Raw genomic sequence first — 23,932 nt, forward strand, 5'->3', positions numbered from 1 at the left:
AAGCAGGGTGTGGTATGCTTTTGCTACAGCTATTTCCCCCGACACTGGTATTGTTTAGGCACAATCACAATTCCACCATGATCTCATCCTGTACCCAAACCAAAGGTCTCTCTATAAAGGCTATCACTTAAGAATCCTTGCACTGGAGTGAACTATGAGATTAAGGGAAGATGAAAGGCAAATGCAGTTAGCAGAGTCCTGAGAAAAAGTAAATGTGGCCCTGGAACTAGACTATCATTAGTATTGTTCCACACACAAACATTCCAGAGGCCAAAGGCGGTAAAACCAGTCAATGTGAATCACAGGGTGGTTGGTGTCTGTGGATTAAGCCTTTGAATTCTAAATAAAAGAAGGCAGGAGAGAGTGAATGGGGAGGGAGAAAGAGCAATGGATGGAGGGAGGGCACTAACCAATCAAACAGAGTAAGAGATGGAGAGAAAGGTCAAAGGGAAAGTGTGGGAAAAAGTACAAAACATAACTGGAGGGATTCAAGAAGAGAGGGAAAAAAACAGAGGAAACTAAGAATGTAGTAAAGTTGAAAATATTTGAAACATGAGCATGTTGGTCAACACTTAGGTCAACCGAGTGAAGCGTTAGACATTGGGAGTCAGAGCAGGTAAAAGCCTGAGGTCCACTATTGAAAATACAGAAAGGTAAAATAGAATGAGAGAGCTGTTCAGAGATCTGAGCCCTGCGGAATAGTTACATTAGCAGAGCTAGCTGTAGGGACGTCTATCGCCATGTTGTCAGTGTAACTGCTCAGCTGGCAGTGGGTGGATGAAGAGGTCTCAGAACCTCCCTCCAAGTCTATTCCACACGTTCTCAGCTCCTCCAGCATGGCCATGGAAGACACGCTCTGAGCACGAGAAGAGCAGCCACTCGGAGCTGAATATGGATCCAAGTTGGAATAGGCAAGCCCATGAGAAAGAGGATGTGAATGGTGGTCAGAGGGCCTAGAGCAGGTGTAGTCGGTGGAGAAGCTTGGCCTGTTATGGGGCGAGTGGGAGGCCAGTGGTGGTCCTGGGTAGGCCTGACACAGAGGAGAGTGGGAGGTGAGCTTCAGTGACTTAAACAGTGGAAGAAAGTAACAGTTTGATGGAGATGATTGCCATGTATGACACAGTGCTGTGAGAGTCATGCCATCTGCTTTGGGGGGGGGGGGGATAGTTGATTGCTAGATGGGTAAAAGAACATTGCATTGCAGAACAACAATCGGTTAATAATTATTACAGCCTTAGGAAAGATGTCTTCATTTCTATGATGGAGGTTTTATATTGTAAATCTATCAGATTTCAGCAGTAATAATTTTGCACTTGCAATAAATGCCATGAACATAAAATAAAGATGATGATTACTATGAATATGAAAATGCCTTGTAAGTGCTGTGTGAACAAGTACCAAAATGAAATAAATAAAACAAAATCCAAAAGACTTCAGATTTTTTTATACTAAGATACGATAGGATTGAATGACATTATGTTCTATTATGTTGATGAAATAGCAACTACGAATATAAACATGAATACCACTTGTTGGACTGCAGGGGGCGGTGAAGGGTGAAAGACTGTTCTGGAATCCAGAGGGTCCTTTCTTTTAGGTGAAGTATGGGGGCTGAGAGACAGAGTCTGTGTATATCTGGCTTCTGTCTGATGCCGTGGTGTGATGCATATGGACAGAGAGGCTACATGTCTCTTTTTCTGCCTAACTGGAGCGTGTGAGTTAAGGTGATCTAAGGGGGATGGACGGATCCTAGGTTTCTCAGGGCCACATACACTGGGGAAACTGCTAAAACTGAGAGGCTGTTTAGAGTCATTGGTGTTGGAGTCAGAGGATTGGTTGCCTCTGGAGCTCTGCTCTGAGCTTGCAGACATTGCTCCCCTGGAGAATGAGCTGTGTGTTATGAGCAGTGGGCCATCATCATATTGTGTGGGATAATTATGGAGGCTAAATTTTCCTGGATTACAGTCAGCAGGATGCAGCTGAGAGCTCTCTCTGTGAGGAGCGAGGCCCTGTATAGCCATAAAAACATGCAAACAAGCAAGAAATAAGACAGCAGAAGAAAAAAAAAAAAAATATATATATATATATATATATATATATATATATATATATATATATATATATATATTATGAGCCAAATGTACTTATTCACAAGGAAATTCAAGTTAAAAAAAAAAACCTGTCCATTTATAGTGGGAAAATATCCAGAACATCATAGTGTTCTACTTCTAATCACATACAAGTATCAAAATGTGGGTATAATTATTTTATTATTATTATTATTATTATTATTATTATTTAGTTACTATTTAATCTCTAGTTGAATTATTTTATCCATAACAAATAAAAACACACAGCTTAGACATGAGCTATTTTTGTGCTAATTTGCCATTTTATGGTCAAAACATAATGTATTTTATAGGATCAATAAAATGTCTAAAAATATATTTTTTTAAAACAACCCACAAATTAAATAGCATAGTGGCCAAATTTATTGCCATCATTGAGATAAGGAATTAGACAACATAAACACTATCTCTAAGAGGTTCACACATGTGCAAACAGCCACAAAAGCACATGAAAAGCAAGAAAATGCATTTGTTATTCACACATTAGTCTTCCATCTGGTTATTTCTACTAACATGAAATCTGTAAATGAATTCTAATCATTACAAAGTTTTTCAAAAAGGAATGAACAGAGTTGATTGAATTAAATATCAAAGTAGCATTTCTAACACCTTTTGATGATACATCATTCAAGTCAACCCCATTTTACAACTATGCCTCTTCTCCCATCACCAGGCTGCCGTCTGCACCAACGGTGCTACCATCACAACCCTACTCTCCATGATCATGAAAATAAGGCCCTTCATCATTCCAGACTTGCAATTTAGCAATAGGCAACTCAGTCATAGTTATCACTCATGCAACTGTAACTGAGAGCAAAAAAGCAATTAATAATAGCACTACAAATTTAACCACTGTGTTAGGAACAAGTTGAGACATACATGTTTGCTACCTTTGCCCAACAGAGAACAATAAATTTAGTGACGCTTGTCCGCTGCATTTCCACAAGCATGTCCTGCGGAAGGGGAAAAAAAAACCAACTTCCTGATATATGAGCCAAACAGAGTGGAGCTTAACCTACCAGTGTGGGCGATTTTTTATCCTGCAGGTTGGGCCTAACACTTCTGAATCCTTTAGCAGCCAAAGAGGAAGTCGCCATGTTGCCATTTCTTAGAGTATCTCCAGCGGTGTAGTGCCACCACATATCTAGAACATTCCACACAAAACAAACACAGCACCAAAAGCTCCATTTTAATTTAACATAAACCATCACAATATGATTATCAAATAACTGTTGTCTAATCTAGGACTATGAATATTGATTCTAAAAATAATATTGCTAAAATGGTTTACCCGAATCCGTCAGTGAAGATTCTGTGCCTAAACCATAAAAAGAAAACAGGCAGTTAAGTGTTTGAGATGCTTATAAAAGAAATACGGAAAGCTTCTACTGTACCTGACCATGTATTGAATATGGCTTTGCAGTCTTCAAACATTAGAAGCTACACAGCACCTGCACAGATGACTAAAGCTCTATAACACTCATCAGTGTCCATTGTGTGTGACTATTGTGTGATTCATCAGATATAATTGCTGGCTGCATTCCAGACCACTGCTCCAGCTCACAGGAGAACATGAGAGAGGAAGAGATTTGGATGGACTACATGGAGTGATGAAAGAGAGTTTTCACTCTTATTCCAGATCAAGTAAAACTAAGTAAAGTAAAACAAATATTTAGATCAGAATACAAAGTCAAGCCAAGACCTTACTCTTGGTGAGGTCACACATCCAAATACGCATACATTATTGAAACTCTGTCTGAAAGACAAACACACTTGTGTGTTATTTGTTATCGACTTTTACTTTTTTTTTATCTTAATAACTTTTCTTTCACCTAAAGCAAAGCTACTGAGCATATTCATTACCTTTAACTCGTCTCGTAGCCCCACGGGCAGAATAATTAAACAATGAAGACTGTGTGTGTGAGGTCATAGTCGATAAAGCCGTTCAAACAAAAAGGGTCACCGCCAAATGGAATAAGGCTGCAAAAACAGGGAGGAAAAAAAAGCAACAGGCTACACAATTGTTGCCATGGAGCGGCACAAATATGGCAACAATCCATCTCCTGTGAAAGTCTGTTTCCTTTTAAGTAATGGGGAGGAACAGTTGCAGCTACTGAAACCCAAAGCAAACTACCATGAGTGCTGGTTAGATGGAGTGAGAGACAGAGAGAGCGAGGGAGATGCAGGAGACAGGAGTGAATGATGCTTATCGAGTGAAGAGGAATTCCTGCCTGCTGATTAAACATAGACTGACTCTTGGCCAGAGGTTGTCAATTTACATGCAAACACTGATCTTACATGTACGGGACCAAAAGACATCAATTATATAAACAGTCGAGCCAGCTTGATCAGCAGCTCTTTAGCAATGCACTTATTAACTTTTATTTCTTTTCTGGTGACAGAATTGAGAAATTGCTCCATTATAAACAAGTAATAATTTAGTTCTAAACCAGTCTTGGTCCAGCTTAAAGATTATAGAGAGTATTTAGATTTTTGTGTTATAGTGCTTTGGGAAAACTCATCCTACTGTATATACATCTATTGCTTAGTAGTACAGCGAAGTAGTGGGTGTGTGAGTTTGCAGCGGGTAGAAGGAGTACCTGCAAGCCCACATAGGTTTGGGGAACTCTGGACTCTCTTCATAGGGGTTAGAGTGAGTGAGAGCGTGGTGCTCTTGTGAGCTCGTCCTCCGCTGTCTGTGAGAAGTGTGGCAGCACACACATACAAATATCCCACACGGGGCCAAAGCACATGCATCAAAAACACTTTCTGGCACAATCATGAAAAAAAAAATACAAATTGCAACCATGCAAGCATGTTATGATTTCTTCAAATGAAACTGCATGCAAAGCATTTGATTACGTGACACATAAGTAATGACTTAAAATGTTTCGAAAGACTTTAAAATGCTGTCCACAAGTTTAATAAACTGCTGCTCACTAGCTGTTGATAAAATCCCCGGCTGTCAAGAGAATCTAATAAAATGCTATGATCCCCTAAAATATGGCTGCATGATAGCTAGAATGCTTGTACATTATACTGCTGGATCCCTTCACATGTATAAATCGTTCAATCAAAATAACCCTGCTTCATACTCATGCTATCGTGTTAATAACTTCTACAGACATGAACACAATTACATTCTAACCAGACAGTTAAATCATATGAATGGGGAGTTTGTAATTAAATGCACCGAAGGCAATAAACACTGCTATCTAACACTAGGCAAATAGATAAAACCTGATCAATATCACAGTTGATTATGCTTGACTAATGATCACAATTAAATTATAATTGTTTTGCATCCCTACTATGAACAATCAACATGTCAGTGCTTCAGCAACATTTATGTCTGAGTCTGTGTGAAGAAAATGAAGCTGTATAACAGCGTGAGACAGTGTTTTGCAGAGAGCCAGGGTGAGGTGCTAACAGTGCCAGACAGTGCCTGGTGGTTTCCTTCCTGAATCCCATGTGTGGTTCTGTGTCTCAAGAAGGGTTAGTGTGTCAGCCTAGCACTATAGTTATCTAGCATCTTCTTTTCTTATTAAAAAAAATCAGCACATTAACAAGGAGCATTGTATAGCACTTCACAGAAACCCTGAGATGAATGCACATTAGCGTGCTACAGACACAAATCTCAAAGACACTACATGATGACATGGGTGGCAGAGGAATGAACCACTTTCACTCGGTTTCACTGAGGAATCAAGTGATCCATCCAATAACATCCAAGAATTTATGCATCTGAATAATGAATAACACTGCTCAGTTTTATTTCCCCCCTAAAACATTTCTCTTTAGCCGAGAAACCTATTTTAACATAACAGTTAAAATACTGTAATTATATTTTTAATAAAGACTCTTTACAGATGCTACACATGGATTTTGATTATATAAAACTTGCAAATCAAGCCAAAGGTCCACATTTAAATAAATAAATAAATAATAAAAACTTAACTTGCTGTGGAATAATGGTAACGCTTGAGCAATTCATTTTCACAGTAACAGCCTTAATGAAGGCTTCATCATACCTGTATTCATGTTGAAGAACTCTTCCTCTAGTGTGGTCTTAAAATCACACGGTCCTGAAAAACCACAAAGTCTATTAATGTGTTGTTGTAAAACGTATAAGCAAATAAATGATGATTATGAGTCTCTATTGGTCACATATACATAACAGCACAGTGAAATAATTTTTTTTTCGCATATCCCAGCATGTTAGGGGGTTGAGGTCAGAATGCAGGGTCAGCCATGATACGGTGCCCCTGGAGCAGAGAGGGTTAAGGGCCTTGCTCAAGAGCCCAACAGTGGCAGCTTGGCAGTGCTGGGGCTTGAACCCCTGATCTTCCGATCAGTAACCCAGAACCTGGTACCAGCCACACAGTAAGTATAGATAATGTAAAGAGCTTTGTGAGCCTCCCAGTTTCATGACTGTGCAACTTGGGGCTGCAAGTCCTCATTACGTGTGTGGCTGTTCAATCCCATGTGAAAGGTAATACAAGCCCAGCATTTGTGCTTTGAAACATGCAGCTAGTTTCAAAATACACGCACACACACACACACACACACACACACACACACACACACACACAGGGAAAGAAACATATTACTACGTTTGGCATGTCACAGCTTAACACCTGACTGAATATCTGAAAAACAAGCACTATAGCCACTTGTCCAGCTGAGCAGCCTCACAGAATTTTACTCCAATTCCGTTTGTCCTAGATTGATCACTTTTGGGTGACAGATTGACAGCTCTTATGACCCTGTTCCTAAAATATCCAGTTTATTTTGGTATGAGCCGGACATTTCTAGGAGAGTCTACGTGGGGATGTCATTTCATTACTTTATTCTATTACCTATGTAATTCTTAATAAATAAACAGCAATATGTAAGCACTTCAAGACAAGGTGCACCTGTATGTTTGTATACCCAGGCACCTGGCCAACATGACAGTCTATCTAGGAAACAGCACATCACATATTATCTTAGAGGTCAAATGCTATACAAGATGATATCCTGCAGAGTCAGTGATGTATGATTTACTGGCCATCCTCATCAAAGCTTCAAGTTAAATCCTGCCAGATAACAAATTCATGTGCTCTTTCCAATCTCAGATTAAAGAGAAGCACTATATATTTCTTTTGACCCGTAATAAAATATGGCACCATCTCCTATTACTCCAGTTAAAAGAGAGTTTGGGTGTCAAGCTCAAAACAAATCTTTAACCAGCGTGGCCGATAAATCGAAGCTGAAATACACAGGGGACACATTTGTCTCATTGCCTGTCACACCGCCGGACATGGGGTAAATCAAAAGTTGTAATGGCCTGGCAGCAGTAAATGAAGAGGAGATTATGGAGTTGGGTTTCAAGAGGGCAGACTAGTGGCGACAGAACAGCTGGGATGGGAACAGGACAGTCACCCAAGAAGCCACATGTATGACCAGGACTAAAGCCCTCAGCTGTGGCTTCTTTTAAACACTTGAATAACTCATGAGAAAACATGACACCAAATACGCTGGTAGGATATTAAAGTTGATATTTTAATGTGTAACTACTTTTGTCTGACACTTAACTGACCTATACTAACTATATGACTTTATGCCTTTCTTAAAATATATGTAATTATAGCACTAGTACAATAATCACACGAGAGCTAATTACGAACAGTAAAAGTCTGCCAACAAAGGGAAGAAAAAACAACAACTTTACAACTTCACTAAATACTAATGTTACATTCCAAAACACAGTTACAAATAGTTCATAGCTCAAAACTAAGAATAATGATTACCACATAATGGTGCAGCCACAGGAAATCAGTTGAGAAAGAGTGTCTGTTTACATGTTTAGTGACTACATGGATATAGATGGAATCATAATTGTGGAGTCTAACAGTTAATCACAATCAGATCAAATAATCCCAGACAGCTCTAATAATGGATTAGACAAGTATGTAATAACTGTGACAGGCTTTAGTATGCATTGAGCTTACTGAGCTAAAACAGCAGAAAGCATTGTAAACATAGCTGGCTAAGGGTAAATAGTATTGTCTCTTGTTGATAGCAGCTTATGTTTAGCTCTGATTTATGGCTGCAATGTATTGGAGAGACAGGAAACTGAACCCCACAGACCTGATTGCTCTTGGCAGGAGACGCGTGAGTGTCATACCTCACACCTCATTGACAATCAGCTAAGTGTTGATACAGGACTAAATGCCTCATGGTGACATGTCACACTATCTACAACATCACAACATGCACCATTAAAGCTCATACATTAACACTAATTTTCATTTACTATGAGTAGGGGAAAAATATATATATATATATCCATAGACAACCAAAAGTATAGATCAATAGGTTGTGATGGGATTAGGATAAATTATCATGCCACAGGCTTAAATAGTAGTTATATGCACTTTGGAAAGACACAGAATCACACTCATACACAAAATAGCATGCAGATTGCTGGGTATTTCATATATTCGAATTGAAAACCTGCACAAAACTTTCTGGGTTACACATGTAACCCTGTTCCCTGAGAAGGGAACGAGACGTGTGAGCTTTACGCTGTGGGAAGCACCCTCGTACGTGGCCGATATCTGAAGCTTGTGTAACATCATGTCTATTTATAGGCCTGCCGTGATCAGGTGACGTGGCAATTAAGCGTGTCGCGTGATAAAAAAAACGGCAGCTGTGAACCATGCAGTCAGCCTCTATTAGCTGAAGCGAAGATGCAGTTCACATGCATGCCCCAGTATGACACAGCTACACAACATCTCGTTCCCTTCTCAGGGAACAGGGTTACATGCGTAACCCAGACGTTCCCTTTCAAAGGGAACTCAGTGTTGTGTGAGCTTTACGCTGTGGAAACGAGAATACCCACTCCGTCATACTGAGGGCATGGCCTGTTCAAAAGGTCCAAGCCCGAGGGTCACTGCAAGACACTAAAGCCCAGGTGGGAACGTATATACAGGTTGTAATAGCAAATGAATATGTGCGGCATAGACCACCCCAGAACATACATACTGTAAGGGTACCCCTTTGGACAAAGCCGTCGAGGAGGCGACCCCCCTAGTGGCATGAGCCCTTATGCCCAGAGCCTCATTAGAGATAGAGATTGCATCCACTATCTAATTAGAGATTAACAAGTTCAACACAGCATCACCCCTACTGTCACCGCCGAAGCAGACCAGCAGCTGCTCTGACTTACGCCACTGGCCAGAGCGGTGGACGGACAGCCCTTACTGGACACAGTAGGTGCAATTTCACTTGTTCCGATGTGAAGACTGAAAAGCCTGCAACACTACTGGCTGGGCAGCAGATGTAGGCACTTAATGAATATATTCTGAACTAGGATATATAAAAGCCTTGGATAATCCAGAGGCAAAGTCAAGGAAGGAAGGGGCAACAGAGAGAGCTTGTAGATTTCCTACTTGCTTGAGAGATGTCAGGGCCAGCAGAAGAGCTACCTTTAGAGTCAGAAGCTTCCCAGAGGCTGACTCTAAGGGCTCAAAAGGGGCCCCTGACAGACCTTCCAGGACCACAGAAAGGTCCCGGAAAGGTTTGCGTGGTCTGCAGATGGGCCTCAGCCACCTGACACCATGCATAAACCTCAAAGTTGCCCCACAGAGGCTCCATCAATAGGGGCGTGGGAGGCCGAAATGGCGGCCACATAGACCCTGATTGTAGGAGGAGCCAACCCTGCTGAGAAACTTCCTTGAAAGAACACCAGGACTGCAGCTATTGTGCAGTTCACTTGGTCTAGCTGACGTTCCTCACACCATGAGACAAAAAGTCGCCACTTGAGCACATACAATTTCCTCGTGGATGGTGCTCTAGTGTTCAACATGGTCTCTACAACCTCAGTCGTGAGACCAGAATCTATGAGCTGGTGCCCCTCAGAGGCCGGACCCACAGTTTCCATAGTTCCGGCCAAGAGTGATAAATCAGCCCTCCGGCCTGAGACAGTAGATCCCTGCAACGGGAATCTCCCATGGAGTGCCATCTAGCAGGGATATTATCTCAAGAACCATGTTTGAGCTGGCCAATAAGCTGCTACTAGCAGCAGACGTAGATGGTCTTGGCGAACTCTCGCTAGAACTTGTGGGAGCAGAGCGATTGGGGGGAAAGCATACAGATGTGACCTCGGCCACGTGTGCATCATAGCGTCCAGCCCCAGTGGTGCAGGAGGAGTGAGGGCAAACCACAGAGGGCAGTGTGTTGTCTCCTCTTGAGGATGGAGCCTCAGCCCCTGCCTTGACAGGATGTCTGCCCCCACATTCTGCTTGCCCGGAATGTACATTGAATTCACTGACAACTTTCCCTCTGCCCAGAGAAGAATTTGTTGCACCTACCTGAACAGGGGGCGTGAATGTAACCCTCCCTGGAGGTTGATATATGAGACCACCACTGCGTTGTCTGTCACAACTAACACATGGTGACCTCTTGGTGCTAGAAATACAGCCCGCGTTCCTAGGCAATTTATATGCCCTCCAGATGAGGGCCACTCCAAAGACCGCAAGCTGGACAGCTGTCTAAGACCACACCTCAGCCCATGAGGGAGGCATCTGTCATTACCGTCTTGCGATAAGGACACACCCCTAGAGTGTGACCAAGGTTAGAAACTGGGGACAACTCCAAATTCTCAGAGCACGTAGCCATTGCCGCCTGACACTGATTACTCTGAGGTTTCGTCCTAGGACAAAACCCCCAATTTTTCAGCCACCACTGAAACAGTCTCATGTGCAATAGGCCCAACTGTATGATGTTGGCTGCTGCTGCCATAAGCCCCAACAGTCTCCCATAGAGACTGGAGGGGATGCCCAGATCCATCTTTATCTTGCTCAATGTTGATTGAGCCTATGCATGTTGCAGATAGAAATGCCCTTATCCTAGTAAAATCCTATATAACCCCTAGAAAAGATGTGCTCTGCACTGGAGAAAGCATAGTTTTCTTGAGGTTCAACCTGAGCCCCAAGCTCTTCATGTGGGTAAGAACAACATCTCAATGTTGAATCACCAGTTCTCTGGATCGTGCTAGAATTAACCAGTCATCCAGGTAGTTTAGTACACGGATGCCCTGGAGTCGCAAGGGAGCCAGAATCCATGCACTTTGTGAAGGTGTGAGGGGATAAAACTAGCCTGATTGGAAGAAGGGTAGACAGAACCCATGGAGAAAAAGCATCAGATTTTCGTTACCTTGTGACAGCTCGCTGACCAGAGAACACTGAAAACTTGGGACAGCCTTGGCTTAGGGAGGCCCTATAGTAGTACTGGGGACTAACTGCCCTAACAACCTCATGTCCCCTGATACATTAATCCCCAGCCCCTCAGGAACACTCCTCCTTTGTCTGCTTGGCCTTTATGACCATTTTCAGATCAGCCCTATTAGCAGGCTGCGACTGTGACTGCCCAGATCCCCTGGCTCTCTGCAGGGCAAGGCGGGCCAACACACTTGCCTTCTGTGTCTCCTTCACACTAACGCTGGCCCAGGCTCCACTCATGGATGCCCGGGCGAACTTAACACGACGGAGCTGAATGCTGCCGTATGTCGAGCTTACTCAGCAGGTCTGCTTGGTAGGCCTGCAAAACTGCTATTGCATGCAGTGACCCACAAGCAAGACCCATTGCCACATAGGACTTAGTAATCACTTCAAGCAGATCTTTATATGCTTGAGGGCTGCTCTCCGTTTTTAGCACACACCTCTAGCTCCTCGGAGTCAGAGAGGATTTTTTGGCTTTCCAAAGCGGAAGGAGGAGTCGCAACGCAAGTTCCCAAATCCGGCAGAGAGATGGACCCAGAAGTGATAGAGCAGAGCTCATCTCCAGCTCCTCTTCCAGATCCATACGAGATCCACAGGACCTGATCCACGAGGTTCTGAAACCCAACTCCTTTAGCCCGAGAAGAAAGCAAGCAGTGAGCGGAGCTGCCTAATTGTAAGGCGTTCACAATGCACACAGTTAGACCTCTCGAGGGATGCCCTGGCTTGCTCCATCCCTAGACACTTCACACAGAAAGTGTCTCCCCCCTTGATGAAACGGGAGCAAGGCGTAACACACTTCCTGAATTCTATCTCGCTCATACTTCTCTCTCTCTTTTTTTTTAAGGGACAGAAAAGTAAACAGATTTTTCTCCTTTTTTTTGGAAAAGATAGAGAAGAAATGATGAGTCTTTTGCGAGCATTACACAAATGACCAACATGCAGTCTCGCTGAAGATAATAGAGGCTGACGGCATGGTTCACAGGTTCTGCTTTTATATTATGCAACGCTCTTAATTGCCACGTCACCTGATCACGGCAGGCCAATAAATACGCATGATGTCACACCAGCTTCAGATACCAGTCACACACGAGGGTGGTTCTCACAGCTTAAAGCTCTGCAACATTTTAACATGAACTGATCATTGTTTCTACATAAACATGGTTATTTACCACAGTGTTTGTATATGAAAATATATATGTAAGACATGGACTCTACCTTGGTAATCACTAAGACTACTAATATACAGACAACAAATAACAAGAACAAATTTTCACAGAATAAGACATCATGCATAATGTGCATCTTGTATCACTTCCAAACTTTTCTTATACTGTTCATAAACACATCCTAGCCATATCACATGCTCTGCAACACAAACTAATCCTACCTGGTACTGCTATTATAACAAATTCCTTGCCTGGGTCGTCCTCATGAAAAAATCTACAAATTTACACTGAGAAAGTGTTGCCTCTCAAACAACACAGTAAAATGAAACATGTAAAATAAAGTGTGCCAAACTGTGCTCTCTGTCAAAAGCCAAAAAGAGCTCAGGATCCTTGCCATGTTACTAAAGCCAAAATAGGAAGAATCTTCTTCTCATCTGGGATTTGCAGTTGAGCTATTTATATTAACATTTTTGTGAGGACACAAGATGGCCTGTGTGGTTTTAAAAAGCAGCTTCTCAGTCAAAAGTATATTAAAAGAAATATTTGTTGTGACATGGTTTATTGGCTAGAACATCACTTTTTTCTGTGGTGTCACCTGGAAAAGCAATTTGGACAATTTGGATTGATGCATCAATTTAAAAGGCAGTGATTGAAATTAATCGAGGCAACAATCATAACCCGATTATTATGCATAATAATTATAAACCATTTTTTGATAAATTATTATAAAAAAAAAAAAAAGGACAGACAATTAGTGTACAAAAACTATCTATTTTTAAAATCTGATACAGGAAGCCTGAAAATAGGATAGCAAGGTGATGTAGCCCATAACTCTGATACTTAAAATAGACCTGTAAAGCATCATTCACAAATGAACAGCAGCTAATTCAGATTGTGAACAAAGCTGGTCACATATCGATTGGTGGGTAATAAGTGAAATCATATTGTAGCAGATTCAGTGATACTGTCAAACATCAAATGGTTGTCTTACGAATCGAAATCGTACCATATCATATAGTACCTTTCTCTGGACAGTGTAAATAAACATAACAAGAATTTTTATTAAAGTGACATTTTGCTCTGTTAAGTTTTAATTTAAGTAACAGGCTGTAAATTCTTAGATCTACTATTTCAGCTCATCAATACATTATTAGAATACAGGACACAAGCTGAAAATATCCAAATAAGGCATGGTTGTGTTTGTGGCCTGGCACACTGCAGTCTCTCTGCTGGGGTTAAGTGACCATGAAAACTACATGCCTCTTGATGCAGCTGCCTAAGATAGAGACTGAATTCAAACCCTCAACTGATTATGCAGCAAATTTTGTGCAAATATCTCTATGGCTGGTGTCTGCAGGGATGGGTGAGAAAGTGAGAACCAGGCTCCAGCTGGGCACTGTTAGGCTGCTGGGCTAGGAAAAGGCGGGAATACATGCCAAGCCTGAGTGGTCCAGCTGGCAGAGTGGGCAGGTGCTAGTGAAGAGCCGAGGGGGACTAGCCAATGCTGCGGAGAGCCTCGGAATCTCAGAGACAGCCACTTAACATTCAAACAGCTTGAGTGTAAGTCACTGAGCCTCCCTCAGTTTGACAATCTGCCTCAATCACACACAGCCACACACACAGAGTTCAAGAGCTTCTGAGAAAAGTCAAGCTTGGCTCTGATAGTGTTATTTATTTCTGTATGGAATTCAAAGCATGGCGCGACACGGAGCTATGTTTGGGCCATGGTGAATGCTGATTGCAGCACTCACAGATAAAATTTCTTTTAAGCAACTTTATAAATAGGGTTGGGGAATTAAAAGGAGCCTACTGAGAACCTGCAAAGTCACTTATTTGGCTACTTAAGCTATTGTGGGTCCTCCTGTCCTCATAAACAAAACATCGCCAGCTTCAGACTCATCTCATAGTTAGTAACTGTGGCCACGGTAATGATTCTGGGAAGTGGAGGAACATTATTAAGGAAATAAATTAACCAGAAGTTTATTACTGGGTATGAAGTGTTTGTATGAAGTGGTTATCATGTTAGAGGGAAAAGTTGCCACTTGAGAACAGATCCCAGAAGAATGGAAAAATAAATAATTCGATTTAAAAGTATGCTGCTGTGATCATTTTTGAAATATTTATTTGAAATATTTACACATAAATATATAACAGAACAGGGGTTACATTTATACAGGGCTTACACAGAACAATGACAGGACAACAGCAAGGAGCTTTAAGTTCCTTAAGGGATAATACATGTGTGTTAAAAACCATGTAATGCACAGTGAAAATCAGTGAAAACCTGACGGACAGGATAAAAATAATGGTTAATTTTCGTTAGTTAATTTTATATAAGGATGGTTAGCTCTAGATTTCTGCCCACTCGAAATCATACACAGAGATAAAGTAGTGCAATATGAATACATTTATTTGAATGAATTATAATAAACAGTTATTAGCAAGCGAGAGAGAGAGAGAGAGATTGTGCGTGAATTACTTGTGTCTGTGCCGCATCCCTAATAATAATGTAGCTGTGAGTTTAGCTACTGTAACAGAATGTTACTATGCTTACAGTTGTTTACAGGCAGTGCATTAATTTAAAACAGTGATTAAACTGACTGGAACTAACTGTGCATTATATGAACTGAACGCACATCTTCCAGCCAATCAGAATCGAGTATTCAGACAGACAACGGTATAATTAAAATTTATAAGAATATGCAATATGTACTACTGAGCTACTTAGCAAACTAAATCAACAGCACAAAGTTGCTGAGCAGTAAGCAAACATTTCAACACATATCAAGCACTTCTCTCAAACGTGCAAGGTATTCAGAGCAGGAGAAATGATGTCTGCGAGATTCTTTCTTGGGGTAACATCACATGCTCACGTATGTTCACACTGTAACACGTGCATGTGAAATAGAAGATCAATCTATATCATCAAATAGTGAGTGTTAATATGAGCACATGTGATTATTTTCAAGCATAGGTTTCTAACAGGGACATTCCTTTATTTGACTGTTACAGCATGATTAATACATGATTGGCTTTAGGAAGGCTTCAGTCTATAGTGCCACTTCACTGACTTTCTTGCTTTTTTCCCCACATGCATTTTTTTTTCCTTTCTTCCTTTACTCTGGGGGACCATTAAGACTTTATTTATTTTATTTTATTCATGTTTTCAGATGTGTTGTACATTGTATTTAAAGGTTATTATGGGTGAGTGGTGGGTGCAGGACATTGAGAAGACAGTTATTAAGACGGAGTAGTAGACAAGACAAGACTGTAGATGCAATTGGGATATGGTACTTATCATAGAGATGAGTTTGGGGGAAAATGTGTGAAGGGTGAGCAGAGAGAAATATTTGAAGTGTTAGTTGAGTTAATCAATATGTATAACACCGACTTTGGATTCTGTGAATGTTGTATGCATGTATGTTTAGTTCATTTACGTGTGTTTATTTACGTGAGCATCCTGTTTGAGATGCGTGGTATGGCTTTAATTATGTGGTTGGTCTGTAGAAGCTGTACTGTTGGCTATTGAAAGGTGATTCGCTGGTGTATGTAGGTGATCAGTGGTGTTCAAATAGAGTTACATTTCATAGTTTTATTTGTGATTCAGGCAGAGAGTTTTTCCATTGTCATGATTATTAGGTTTTTCCAATGTGTGATATTAATATTGTTCTTTGAATTCAAATTTGTTAGTATGGTTTTCTTGGTGATGGTTAAACAAGATATTTCCTCAGTGATTTGTTTCCAGAAGAGCTTAAGTGGTGCACAATCCCATATGGTATGTATGTAATCGTCTTGTTTATTTTCTATACATCCTATGACCTGTGTAATGATTTCTATGGATTATTTTGTATTGTATCAGGTGTAGACTAGTGTTATTAGCTATGAGGGACTGCACTGCCTTTCTTTAATCTTATTAGGTCACACTCATTAATGCTTAGAGAATTCAATGTTTCCCACATATCTGAAATATACTTGGGTGGAGATCAGCAGACTGAAGGGGGGTGGGGGGGCGGGGGGGGCATGTCCTAGTTTGTTTTTACAGATATATTTTACAGATATTGCAGGTATAGCAATTAAGAAAGTCTAAGACTATTTTTTTTACACTTACTCTTTTGCATCAACCACTTTTAGTTCCCTCCCCCTCTCACCCATAGGCACTGGAACATCAAGCATGAGGGAGTCGAACCTGCGGTTTGGGTTTATAACGAGTGCTTGTTCATTAGCGCTGAACTCATACTCAATCACCAACAATTAGAACATGGAAATGTTGAAATATATTATGCATCATGCCTGAGGGTGGTGGGTGACTCAGCTCATCAGTTACTGTTGCTCTGCCAAATTAAGAACAAGGAATGTTAATTTCTTGGAAGGAATTAATCAATAAAATGTGTATACTTGGGCAGTCATCAACATACCTGGGCGCAGTGCCAAAGTATTACTGTGGCATTTACATAGTAGAAGAAAATCCCAAAATGCTTCACAGCTCACGCATCACATTGAACTAATTATCATTATTCTGGTTTGGTGTTATTTAACTCTGAGAGAAAAGCTCGGACATGGTGTCATACATGAGAAATAAATTGAACCACCAGTGCAGACACAGACCAGAAGAACTACCTACAAACCACTTAACATTCATGAACAGTGGCACTTTCAGATCTGTGCTTTGTGGCAAATATATAAATAAAGTCCAATGGTTAAGAACAACAGTCTATTGATTAGAAATAAAATTAACTATTAACTAGAAATTTACCCTTTACAGGAGAATTGACCTTTGTTTTGAGAGCTTTTATGTTAATAATGAGTCAAAGAATTCAACATTCAAACATTCAAAGAATATCAAGCAGTACTGCATGTATCTCTTACCAGCAGTCAAAAATCAGAGGCACATTATCTTACTTGGTGGAATGGGGAGTCAGATACTGCTCAATTTCTCCTCTCCTAACCACCAGGTGCTGTGAATAACAAGTGCATACAACATACAGATATATTCTAACAAGGTCACATAGTGACGTATGGTGTAGTACTCGCTACAACAACAACTAGCACGCATCATTCCCTTTCTCATTCTCACTGTGTGCATTTCAGACTACATGAAAATGGCATGGGGCTATCTGCTTAACACAGGTTTCCAAACTAGGGGTTGTGACCCCATGTGGGGTCTCTTGAATTACAAATGGGGTAGTGAGTATTGCAATCTCCTCTTTGGCCATATTAATTTGTTTTATAAATTAATATTACAAATGTCACTATCTATGAAGATGAATTTTATGTGCAACTATTCTGAAATGTCACTGTGAGTGGCAGCCAAACAAGCAATATTTCAATTAAAAGTGAACATGCTGTTGTAGTCTTTTTCACTACCCTAACACATGGAATTCTTGTTGGAGATAAGCAATAAAATGTTCCGATTTCTCTGTCCATCTACTGCCACTAGTTCCTCGAAAACATCCAGTGACTCTGACTCAGCAGAACAACAGAAGTCAAGAAAACAAAACACAAAAATATGCCAAAACATTTATTGAAAGTACTAAATAGTAAATCTGATATACGGAAGATGTAATGTGGTCAAGGTTTGGGGTTATTTGACCAAATGGTTGGGAACCCCTGGCTTAATAGCTTGTGACCACAGCCTGAGCTGCAGGTAACCTGCTGTGTAGGTGGAATTAGCCTCCTCTCATTCCTTTCTACTTCAATAGTTCAGTAGTTATGTACCACGCTCATTATTATGTAATGTTTTGGGAAGGAATGTGGCTTGGGGAGCTGGATGCATAACATCTGATGTCCTGAAGATATTTTAAAATGCATTTTGGTACAGTTCAACCTGCATGTTTATGTGGATGATCCCAATACAGCTGTAGTACCAATACTCCCCTGCTTTTTCATACATGATTTACTTAGCTAGATTTTAAAGATCCCGACTAAATAACCCTTTTAACAAAAACTGTCACCTAAAAATATATATAAATAAATAAAAATTAATGGTGTTAATTAAATGTTTAAGTCACGCTGCCCTGATCTAAAAATACTATTCTGGATAAAAATGTACTGTATCTTTTTTTTTTTTTTTTTACATATACAAAACATAATATAATCAAATAAAGGTTAAAGCCCTATTAGCAACACTAACAATATTATTGTATTCATATAAAAAAAAAAATGTGGAGATACACAAGATAAGAAATATTAGACCTTGTCCATGAAGAAGTGCCCTTTCCCATTCCATGACAGAATATAAATAGGAGCTAATGTAAAGATAAGACTGTTATAAATCCTTTGAGCCTCCTTTAAACATGCTAATTTATCAAGCATGAAAGGCAGAGAGGACACACTCCTTACCAGGCATTAAGAGCAAGCCAGGTTATGCATTAGAGCTGACAGACATCTGTGCCGCCAGGCAGCAATCTCCACTTCCCCTTCTTCCTCTTCAGCCTTCAGCCCAGGAGGACTCTGAGATTTTCAGCGTTAAACTGGTAGGTTTCTGGAGGCAGAAGAGGGGAGAAAGTAAGCCCCCGCTCCAGAGCGCAAGTCCTGTGGTTTGAGCTATTTTCAGATGGAGACATGCATGTCTGGAGGCTTGAAAGTTACTCCGTGCCTCAGGAAGGGAAACTGACAACACTTAAAGTGCACAGAAGGAGGACAAACATCTGAGCTCGGCTGGGGCCTCGGCATGCCACATGCTGTGTACGAGCTGAAAACACTAACGCTAACTGGCAAGTTAGCCAAAATCAATCACTGTCTCTGAAGTGTTACAGTTTCCCCTAAGCCAAAAAAAAAAGTATGCTTTTTCTTTTTTCTTTTTCTGATCACATTATCTAGTAGTTTAACCTCTGAGGAAGCAAACATGGAAAAGCATGTAACATAAATATAGATATGAAAAAAGCAAACAAAGTCAAGGGCTCACACTTGGAAAAACAACCTCGGGAGAAACCGTGTTCAGCTCTAGTGAAAACCTCTGGTTTTTGCTTGGAAAGTTTGTTTGTGATGACAGTTCTCATTTATCATGTAAGCAACAACCTTCAGTCAAAGGACACTCCATTATGCATCAATTTCAAAACAATTTATGATGCTACTTAAATACGTTCATTATACCTGCAATATTACATAGATTTGACATGAATTCCAGATGTTTGCAGAGGAATGTTGAACAAAATGACGAAAAGAAAAAAAAGCAAGTGCACACACACTCCTTCAGGAATATGTCTCAAAGCATGAACATGTGCATCAAACTACCATTTTGAATCGATCCTCATAACAAGGTGCATGACGTCGTATTAAGCCGCTTGTAGCACAAGAAAGAAAACTATTTACACTCGAGATTAGTCACCTGGAAACCTAATAGATAGAAGGTTTAGGAAGCATCACCCAGGTGCTCAGAAATGCAGCACGTCTGAAGGTGTCAGCACAAACCTGAGCCAAAGAAAACCACCCCGCAAACCTAACATCACTCATATTCTCATACCAAAGATGGCTGCAGTGTTACGCCAGACCAACCCTTAAAACTGATACTGATAGGCTCTGATACGCATCTATGCCTCTTTCCAAAAATGGACATGCACACATGACACATGAAGAACATTAGTTTCGTTTGGTTGCTCAAAAAGCGACAAGGTCAATAAACATATGCTAGATGCAACCCGATATGATTATGGCATTTAAAATATTAACCCTGTTATCAAATATATTGATGGCTACAATAAAAACCACAATGTTTCCTAAAAAAGGCTCATTTGTGTTGCATCACTACATTAACTTCATATGTTCTCCCAAAACATCTGCTGCTGTTTATTCAGATTTGCATTTTGTCAGTGAATCGCACATTGTGTCTCCTCTTACACGTCACTTTTTAAACTTTTACAATACTGCAATTACAGCTATGTGCTTTAGAAAGTAAAACATTTTTATGGCTTTGAAACGTGCCTAATTTTGTTTTAATGGTCTCAAAGGTCTCATCAGATTTACATGCATCCAAGGTCAAAAAACACTATAATGTTCTCATAATTTAAATTTCAGAATTACCTTTTTTCCCCTAGTGTCAAAAACGTCTCGTTCTAAAGGATTCATTCTAATCTCCTCGTTTCAGAGAGCATACTCTGCTCTGATTGGTCAGATGTCCCAGTCTGTTGAGATTGGTATACTGCTGTCAGCGTTTTTCAAAAAGGAAACGCCCACTACCATAACGAGTTTCAGCTCCGTCTGTTCGCGAGCAGCCAATGAAGACCAGAGGCTGGGCTTTTTGTTACTAACCTATATAGGTTTTTACAGGAAGTAAGTCTGGAATTACGAACGACTCGTTTCAGCTGTTCAGAATCGGTTCCTTCTTTTGGGAGTCAATAACTCCGTTTGTTGTGTGCTTTGATTTTTGAAACTTTGCAGATGTTTTACATTTACAAACAGCTGTATTACACACCACATGAAAGGTAATATTTGAAAAAACATAATAGGTGCACTTTAAGAAAAAAAAACTGCTTTGCTTTTTCAGTGTAAACACATTTATTATTATTAATTCTCACTGTGGGAACAAACTAAAAAAAATTATTTTACTAAACTGCCTATTGAGCACAATGAAAATTTTCTTTGAAAACAACGAATAGAGATTTTGCATGCTTTTATTTAAATGCAAAAACAAATGTCTTACATTGGTTACAATGTCTTACAGTGTTAGAGCACTTTGGCAGCCACAGGTTCACATTATTTATTCATTTATCTTCAGTTACAACTAGCCAGTATCCAGGCTGGGGTTGCAGTGAATGCTAGTCCCGTCCAGGTTTGTGCAAATCGCAGAAATTAGTGTAAAATCAAGCAAATGCCATAATATTTTGAGGAGCTTGAATTTTTTTCAAAATTACCGCAGGTAATTTTGGTCATTTGACGTCATCACAACGCGCATTCATTTTCAAGTGTGTCAAACATGAGTACAGCTAAAAGGTCTCATTTACCAACAGATATCACTGCAAACGACCGCGCAAAAGTTTTGTGCAAGAGCAATTTCGCCAATTCAAGTAGTTTTCCTGCAAAAAAAGCACAAAGAACTCTGCACATTTTGAAAAAACCTCGACAAAATGCTGTACGGACTGGAATCCGGAGGCCATTCCTTGAATCACTGGGCATGAAGCAGAAGGAATACACCCTGCGTCACCCAGTCCATCACATTCACACCCACACACTCTCTCTCTCTTACACCTAGGGCAATTTAGAGAAACGAATCCACCGGTATGTTTTTGAGAGGGGAAGAATTCGGAGAACTGGAGGAAACCCACACAGTAACAGGGAGAACAGGGTTCCCATCATTGACTATTTAAATGCTTTTCTCTTCTGTTAACTTTTGCTACAATTTTTAATTTTATTTTTGCCATCCATCCATTTTCCAAACCAATTATCCTACACAGGGTCACAGGGAGCCTGGAGACAATTCACAGGGAACTCTGGGAACAAGGCAGGGGACACCCTGGACGGAGCAACAACCCATCGCAGGGCACAATCGCACCCATTCACACACTACGGGCAATTTGGAAATGCCAATCAGCCTACAATGCATGTCTTTGGACTGGGGGCGGAAATCGGCATACCCGGAGGAAATCCCTGAAGCACAGGATGAACCCAGCAAACAGGGGACGTCCCCCGGACGTTGCGAACGTCCACTTAGGTCTGGTTTATAACGTTCGCTGGTGGACATTCCAAGGACATCAGAGGATATCAAATCATAACACTACTGAATGTGTTTATTTCAGCGAAAGTCCCCTAAGCGTCCCGAATGGCCGATGGGCGTCCTGTGAACATCCTCTTGAACGTCTGTAGGACCTCAAGGGGACCCTACACATGGATGTTCGGAGGACTTTCGTGGAGGCCATTTAGGAAAGGTCCTGTGGACCTTTTTTTGTCAGCTGAGAGCATGGTTCACTATTAACATGCATTTCTCTTCTGTTAACTTTTGCTAGCAGTTTTCTTTGTTTTTATGTTGTCATGAACTCCGCCGGCTGTCACTGCAGCTCACTCGTGACGTCACGCAGCTGCATGACTGTATCATTACCTTCGAGTTTGATGCTGGAGCTTTAAAGACTCCTGAACCTGCAGTAAGCCGGATGAACTACACGGTGTGTTACACATTAATGACAGCTGCTCAGCAACCGTCTGTTGGTTAATGTTTAAACAACCGCCTGCTGGAGTTCAACACAAATATCCATTCTGAATAAACGGAACGCGCTGTTGAAATTGTCCTGCGTCAGTAATTCACTTTGTTTGTGTTGACATTATTCACATGCATTATGCGTTATGCGCATAGCCAGGTGTGCATGATTCGTTTTTACCTACCTTAAATAAGCTGTGTAGCCAAAGAAAATGAGCCTGAGTAACCCCACAGGTCCATATCCTCCAGGCAGACACACATAAAAAGACGCAAATACAGACAGCGTCGCGCGCATATGTAACTAGAACTCAACACGTTTACGGACAAGTGAGGGTGCTGGAGCTAACAGCTAACCGACTACAGCTCTCCGAACCATCCTTCTCCTGATTAGTATTCAGTCTCCCGCGTGTTTTCCTGCTGAGAAGCAGAAACGAGCATCAGTGAGGCGGCATGGCGACCCCGCCTGGCTTTAACGCTACTCAAGAACCTTCTCATTGGTGTGAAGAGGATCCTGGTTGCCATAGAGACGTCCACCAGCGTGCTTGGCTTGTCGCGCGCTCGAAGATGGCGCAGGACACCGCACACAGGAATGCGTACTGGAGACTAGCCTACTAAGCAGTATGCCAAAATACTACTTATTCGAGGGTTTTGCTACAGCTATGCTCTTTAGTACTGTAGTCTGTAGTAAGTTTCTATAAATTGTTCAAATGTATTATAGACTACATGAGAGGGCTTTAATATTGAAGAGACCCCCCCCCCCCTACACACACACAAGAAAATAGTTTGTTTATTTGTTTGTTTGTTTATTTATTTACCCTAAAATTCCGAAGATTCTTGTTTTATTTTTTTTTCTCCTGTGTAAAATGTATAGCGATAAACATTTTCAGTCTAAACACACGCAACTACTTGTCCTATCCAAAGTAATCAATGATTGTCTAATGACTTAAGTGTTAATGAGGAAAACTAATGCTCTTTAGTACACTGTTGTGTATAAGAGGACTTATACACTGTGGGGGAACAAAATCTATAAATAGATATGTTTGATTGATATACATAGATAGAAAAAATAAATAATTGTGCGTACAATAAAATTACAGGACCTCTATATGTATACATATAATAGCTGAAATTGACTTTAGATTATAAGAAGGAGTTCCTTGTTTGTTGATGCATGCATTTATGCATGCATGTATGTGTGTATTATTATTTGTGTATTATATGTGGATTAGAGAAATGCATGTGTTG

At 40.6% G+C, this 23,932-nt stretch overlaps 1 protein-coding gene across 1 annotated transcript in view; it reads right to left on the reverse strand.

The window, feature by feature from the left end:
• Nucleotides 1-23,167, reverse strand: part of sorbs2b (sorbin and SH3 domain containing 2b) — a 50,779-nt gene extending 27,612 nt beyond the window's left edge. The window contains exons 1-7 of the mRNA XM_053630715.1: nucleotides 22,873-23,167; nucleotides 18,901-19,042; nucleotides 6,161-6,214; nucleotides 4,730-4,825; nucleotides 3,421-3,447; nucleotides 3,149-3,273; nucleotides 707-1,030 (exon numbers count right to left, since the gene is read on the reverse strand). Coding sequence (XP_053486690.1) covers nucleotides 707-1,030; nucleotides 3,149-3,273; nucleotides 3,421-3,447; nucleotides 4,730-4,825; nucleotides 6,161-6,214; nucleotides 18,901-18,907 — 633 coding nt within the window. The 5' untranslated portion in view covers nucleotides 18,908-19,042; nucleotides 22,873-23,167. The remainder of the gene's footprint in view (nucleotides 1-706; nucleotides 1,031-3,148; nucleotides 3,274-3,420; nucleotides 3,448-4,729; nucleotides 4,826-6,160; nucleotides 6,215-18,900; nucleotides 19,043-22,872) is intronic.
• Nucleotides 23,168-23,932: the final 765 nt, after the last annotated feature.

This window comes from Ictalurus furcatus, chromosome 8 (assembly GCF_023375685.1).
Source record: "Ictalurus furcatus strain D&B chromosome 8, Billie_1.0, whole genome shotgun sequence".
In the NCBI taxonomy this organism is placed as follows: Eukaryota; Metazoa; Chordata; class Actinopteri; order Siluriformes; family Ictaluridae; genus Ictalurus; species Ictalurus furcatus.